The sequence below is a fragment of the Salvelinus sp. IW2-2015 genome, linkage group LG23 (assembly GCF_002910315.2).
Source record: "Salvelinus sp. IW2-2015 linkage group LG23, ASM291031v2, whole genome shotgun sequence".
NCBI lineage: Eukaryota > Metazoa > Chordata > Actinopteri > Salmoniformes > Salmonidae > Salvelinus > Salvelinus sp. IW2-2015.
The window spans coordinates 43,954,004-43,960,766 of record NC_036863.1 but is presented as its reverse complement, the minus strand read 5'-3'; the positions used below and the strand labels follow the sequence as shown (position 1 = coordinate 43,960,766).

Here is a 6,763-nt window from a genome sequence, read left to right as displayed (position 1 = left end):
CAGAAATGTTCCATTGCACAAAAAGCTTATTTTGTGCACAAACTTGGTAACATCCCTGTTAGTGAGCATTTCATCCTTTGTCAACATAATCCACCCACCTCACAGGTGTGGCATATCAAGAAGCTGATTTAAACAGCATGATCATCGCTGCAACTCCCGTACGAACTCGAGAGAGGCGAAGGTCGAGAGCCATGCGTCCTCTGAAACACGACCCGCCAAGCCGCACCGCTCCTTGACAAAGTGCTCACTTAACCCAGAAGCCAGCCGCACCAATGTGTCGGAGGAAACACGTACACCTAGTGACTGTCAGCGTGCATGCGCCCGGCCTGCCCCAGGAGTCGCTAAAGCGCGATGGGACAAAGACATCCCTGCTGGCCTAACCCGGACGATGCTGGGCCAATTGTGCGCTGCGTCATGGGACTCGCGGGCGAGGCCGGCTGCGGCACAGCCTGATATCGAACCCGGATCTGTAGTGACGACGCTAGCGCCACTTGGGAGGCTCGAAAAATCTAATTCTGATTGGCTGGGCCTAGCTCCCCCATGGCTGCGCCCCTGCATCCATAGATTAGGGCCTAATGAATTTATTTAAATTGATTGATTTCCTTATGTGAACTGTAACTCAGCAAAACCTTTGAAATAGTTGCATGTTGTGTTTATTTTTGTTCAGTAGAGATACTAAATATATACTTCAGAGATACTTCATAGATACTAGATGTATCTTCCATGGAGGCAACAGGAGGGCTCTTAACAGATATTTTGAGGTCACGGTTCCAGGATCAAGGTTATCTGTTGTTGCTGCACACTGATTAAGCCTAAACCTGAGAATCTCCATTGAGTTTGTTTTTTTAGTCCAGGGCGAGCAGGAACAGCCCCTATGATGGGTAGAGGGTAGGCTCTTCTGACACACACGAGTTTGGTGTTCTGAGATTAGGTAGGGGGTGTCTAGTCTACATCTGTGACATACTTCGGCGATGAGATGGTGATGAGGGTGCGTCCATCCAGTGGAGCAAACAGAGGATACAGCTTCTCCTTGAAGTTATCCGTGAATGTATAGATGTGTGCCCGGGTCTCCGCATTGTAGAAGGAGATTTGACCCTCCTCGTAGTCCAGAAAGATGCCCACCTTGCGGGGCAGCATCTCCATGGGCAGGGAGGTCTCGGTCTTGGTGCAGGCGTAGAACTGCCTCATGCTGCGCCACAGGGCCCAGTAGCCTTCTGCGGGGGTCATAGGGAAGCGACCGTGGCGTTTGGACGTGGCGGTGGTCAGACCGACCCTCCAGTATCCGTTGTTGGCCAGGGTAACCTCCCAGTAGTGACGTCCAGAGGACAGGCCCTCCCAGCCCAGGACGCAGGGCCAGCTGTCATAGCGCTGTGTGCTGAAGGCCGCCTCTGTCGTGCAGTGAGCCTCCTGGACCTTCTTATGGTCATCTGAGAGCAGCAGCCATGGGTGGTTGGTCATAGGGTCCAAGTTAATGTCAACTATGTAGGATAACATGAGAGGAGAGGTTTTAGTGTAGTTTCAGGGCAATAGAGGACCCACAATTGAAATGATTTGTTTCTATTATCCTGTTATTTTGAAAGCACTGAATCCACCTGTGTGGCTGTAATTGCTTTTTTTTTTATCTAATCAATTCTGTCCATCTAAATACATTTTCATGTCACTCTACTGCAGTGTTTCCCAACTCCGGTCCTCAAGTACTCCCAACAGCACACATCTTTGTTGTAGCCACAGACAAAAACACCTGATTCAACTTATCAAGGGCTTGATGACTCGTTGACAAGTAGAATCAGGTGTGCTTTTCCGGGGCCACAACAAAAAGATGTATTGTTGGGAGTAACTGAGGACCGTAGTTGGTAAAACACTGTACTGAATTATGAAATGCAGCAAATGAAGCATAATTACCCGAAGCACTGCATATCCAGTTCCACACTGAGTTTGGGATGTACTTAGGTGTTTCTGTCAATTCAGGAGAAGAAGACGATAAGATACCTCAATAACATTCAAATGTAAAAATACATTTTCAAAGAAAACAGAGATTGGGATGTTAGGGGGGGGGGGGGCATACCTGTTTTCCAGGTGCGTTGTTTCGTAGCCAGCCATAGCTGGGGAATGATACCCTATCGAAGAAGCAAAGTGAAGGGTTGCGTCAGAATTTGTGGCAATGCCAGTGGATGTGGATGATAGAGAGCAGCGGCCAGAGGGCATGAACAGGAGTAATAAAGGAGGGCACTTTGATACCAATGGGCAGTTTTAGAGGGTAGTATTTCATTCCAAAACTGTTGACTCAACTGTAGGTAATAGAAAGGTCAGCACGAAGTATTGCTGATGATTTATGTGATCTGATAACGATTTATATTGGCTGGTCTATAGCCCCTTTGATTAGGCGGCTGCCTTATCACTGCTTGCATACAAGAACTTTATCTGGCGCCGTCCTCCTCTTTTGATTGACAAAAGGTTATCTGAGGACAATATTCTAGGTGAATCGAAACCTAACTCAAATTCTGTGTTTTCCATTTTGAAATAGGTAAATAGTACCAATCATAGCTTGAAATTATAAAGAAATGTAATAAGACTGGATCCTACAAAGTTTGAGGGAAATGTGTGGGTGGCAGGGTTATGGTTAGGGTTGAACTAGCGTGTGGACATGAAGCTAGGGTTTTGGTTCGGGTCAGGCTTGAACATAGGGTAAGGGCTGTGTGCCTCACCATGCTGCTGTCCTCTTCCTTCAGTAGAGACCAGGTGATGAACTCCAGGAAGGGGAGGAGGGTCACCAGCTTCTTCTTATTCAGCTCCAGCCGTCTCAGCATCTGGGTCAGCTCATCCCTCATCAGACCACATCTCTGAATGGACACAAACAGTGCAAGATTCATTCATTGATTTGATCTCATTGAGACTGACTCTGACCCTAGATCAGGCAACCTCTACCTACACCAATGATATGTGTCAATCAGAAATGTTGGCTATGGCTGGCAAGAACACACACACCTCTGTGACACTCTGCAGCTCCTTAGCCCATTCCATTATCCTCTGCTCTGCCTGTGTGGAGGGTCCAGGATCCTCCCTGTTCTTCTCCAGGTCTATGAGGTCAGCTCTCTCCTGTATCCAGGGACTCTGTGGGACAGAGTAAAACATATGAAGTATAGACAATTATTGTGTTTGTATCAGTGTCTCATATAAATGAAATAAATAATTGTTATGAGTAAGATTAATGGATGCTCAATTGATCATCCTGGTTTGATTAATTCACATCATAGTAAAGTATAGGAGATCACTTCCCCCCCTCTTTATCTGTCATGTCCTAGTCAACCCCATCCATATTTTACAGTATGAATATGCAAGTAGCTCGAGATGAGATTTGTGAGAATATTGTTAGTAACCCACTCACTGTGTCCACTCTCTTCAACTCCTCTGCCCATTGGAGGATGAGTTTACGACACTGTTCCAGACTCTGTTCGCTCTGCTGGTCCACTCTGACATTCTTACTGCGCTGCAGAACAACACACAACAACAAGTTGACTTACACAGCACAAAACTGTAATTTACACTCAAATACTATTTGAGCGTTTCCTCTAGCCTGTCTAGATGGGTGGGGTTTACAGTTGTGTGACTATTCTATTTGTCCATTAAGTCAGGCAAGCTCAATCAAGCACAGATAAAGTATTTTAAAATGATTTCAAATAGTATTTGAAGCAAGGTTKGCAAGAAACTCCGTAATTTGCCCCAAAGCTTCTTCCCATTCATATGTCAGCCCACCATCCCCACTCCTGTCCCAATGAGCTGATGTAGCGTCTCCCCCACCAAATTTAGATCTTATTTCACGTTTAGTTTATCTAAGGACAGGTAAGTTCTTTCATAAGAAGTATACCGTTTTTTATCAACCACTGTGATCCATGGATTTATGGCATACAGTCTCCCTGAGCAACGTTTATGAAAGTCCCATAAAACAACAACAGTGAAGGCTCTATTTCCTTGTCAAGGGCCATTCTGGATTACGACTCAGGATAAAGGTTAAGGTAAAGGGCGATCCATTCAATCACTTGGTTTTGGGAGATTTTGTACTTCGACATCTCCTTGTCCCAGATTCAAATCTCGTCGTAGTTTTCCATTAAGGGGACATATGACCTTCTATAATCTACATGCCATACATACACTGTAGATAGAATATGATGCATAATATTTAGCTCAAATGATCAAATCCAAAACAAAGCATGATTTCATTTAGTTTTTTCAAATGATGTGTAGTGATTTACTATCCATAAGCAGACAAAGAAAGAACTCAACCAGGAAACCATGATGACAAATCCATAACCAGAAAATTCATTTTCTAACAGCATGAAATAAACTCCATTATAAGCCACAACAAACTAAGACATCAAGCTGAGTTGTCTCATTTTAGTCAGAACGTGACTCAATAGAATTTGACACGTGTTTCAATTTAATCTGCCCAGCAACCACAAAGCTTTCAAAAAGTACATTTAAAACAGAGATTAATTTATACTCTTCTTGCTTCATTTACTCAGTATATTTACGCAATAAGGCCTGAGGAGGTGTGGTATATGGCCAATATATCACGGCTAAGCGCTGTTCTTATGCACAACCCAACGCGGAGTACCTGGATACAGCCCTTAGCTGTGGTATATTGGCCATATATCACAAGCCCCCGAGATACCTTATTGATATTATAAACTGGTTACCAACGTAATTAGAGCAGTAAAAATAAATGTTTTGTCATACCCATGGTATACGGTCTGATGTACCACGGCTGTCAGCCAATCAACATTCATGGCTCGAACCATCCAGTATACCGTGTGTATACCTAGGGGTAACTGATGATTTCAACTGTCAATCTACATTACCCTACAACAGCACGCCGGCTCCCATACAGTGTTTCAGTACTCCTAAACATACGAATAAAGACCGATCAAGAAATATGCAAATATACATACAACAAAGGATTTGGGCCCAACGTGGGACCCAGTCCCTAAGTCTCAGGCCTACCTAACCAAACCTTATACAGTAAGGCCCAGCCCAGACAGATCTTCTGTCTCAGGCCTATCTTGCAGACCTTAAATATTTAGTCTCAGGCCTACCTTGCAGACCCTAAATATTTAGTCTCAGGCCTACCTTGCAGACCCTAAATATTTAGTCTCAGGCCTACCTTGCAGACAACCTCCACCTGTTGTTTCCACTGTGTGATGAATCCAACACAGTCCTGCAGGCTACGCAGGTCCTTTAGGCCCTATAAGGAAAAAGAAAATCAAGCTGTCAATTCACTGTCTCTCACTTTCACTGCCATTATCCATATAATTTATTCTCAATCTCTCTCTCTTTCTGACTGTAATGTCCATCCTGTACCTTTTGTCTGGATGGTTTGCTGCTCAATTTTAGTTTAGGTGCTGAGTTGTGAGTCTGTAGGTCTTCTGGCAGTTCCCATCGTACTGCCCCGATCGAGCTGTTCTGCGTTGCACTCTCCTCGACGTCTTCGAATTCTGACACACACGTACACAAAACCAAACTTTTGTCAATTGATTACACACATTTTACATGGGTTAAAATGAAATCTGTCTGATAAGGAATTGTTCTTATGTGTATATGCAGGCATGGTTACATGTCATATAGAGGCCTCACAGGAAGTCTGTCACAATGCTGAATCAGCAATAATAAACAACTTACTGATCTTCTTCTCTTTGAGAATACTCTTCTTGAGAATACTCATTTTTGGGTGTTTATTGAGCCACTTTAGTGCTTTTTTTATGCTATTGGTGTAGAATCTGAAACAACATTCACATAGTAGGCCTTAGTACTCTCTTCAATACAAACATAGTTGCCTACCTGATCATTTTGGCAGTGCGTTTTCGAATTGATATTTTCTTTTATCACTGAGCTGTCAAATAATAGCATAAATCAATATGCAAACCTGTGGCAATTAAAGTCACATATTCTATCTATCAGCACAACGATCATCCACGCAAAAGAAAAAGGACATGCTATTGGTTATCATTGCGAAATAAAGAAAACTTTATTTTACATTTACTATAACTGTATGAAATGGTAATAATCACATGGACTCACCTCACAAAGAGAAAACGTCACACAAGACTGATTAAATGATAACCGAAGCAAGTCAAACTTCATTGAGCATGTTTAAATTGATACTAATTAAACTGATAGTTAATCATAATAATTGATATAAGCAGTGCATATATATAACTGATAAACCTCTTACCCTGTGAGGGTCCTGGCCTAGGAGTGAAAGAGACACAAACCAGGTTGTGTTCCGAGAGAGCTAAAATACCAAAAGCCTCTGGTACAGAGAGACTTGAGTCTCCCAGACAGACAGTCATGCTGCTATCAGCTAGACCTTTGGTCCTTTTTATGGATTCCCAATCCCAGCAGATCTAGCCTTCATCAGATCAAAATCACGCACCATACCTTTACTATCTACCTGAATATAGAGATGCTCTTTTTTACTGCATATGATTTAACATAATTACAGAGAAAGAAAGTCGATGAACTTTGTTAGACACTTAAATAAAATCTACAATAAAAACAGATAAGAATAAGAAATAAAAGTAACAAGTCATTAAAGAGCAGCAGTAAAATAACAATAGCGAGACTGTATACAAGGGGGTACCAGTACAGAGTCAATGTGCGGAGGCACTGGTTTGTTGGGGTAATATGTACATGAAGGTAGAGTTATTAAAGTGACTATGCATAGATGATAACAACAGAGAGTAGCAGCAGTGTAAAAGAGGGGGGGGGG

General features: G+C 43.0%; 1 protein-coding gene across 1 annotated transcript; it reads right to left on the bottom strand.

Annotated features, from left to right (window-relative positions):
* Positions 1-384: 384 nt before the first annotated feature.
* Positions 385-6,376, bottom strand: si:ch211-114c12.5 (E3 ubiquitin-protein ligase TRIM39). The gene is made up of 10 exons (XM_023968716.2): positions 6,227-6,376; positions 5,674-5,771; positions 5,356-5,489; positions 5,159-5,239; positions 3,386-3,487; positions 2,986-3,111; positions 2,706-2,840; positions 2,066-2,117; positions 1,903-1,956; positions 385-1,478 (listed from the first exon to the last, which is right to left on the bottom strand). Exons 2-10 carry the CDS (start codon positions 5,714-5,716, stop codon positions 943-945), a joined length of 1,263 nt encoding a protein of 420 aa, XP_023824484.1. The 5' UTR covers positions 5,717-5,771; positions 6,227-6,376; the 3' UTR covers positions 385-942.
* Between the last annotated feature and the right edge of the window lie 387 nt (positions 6,377-6,763).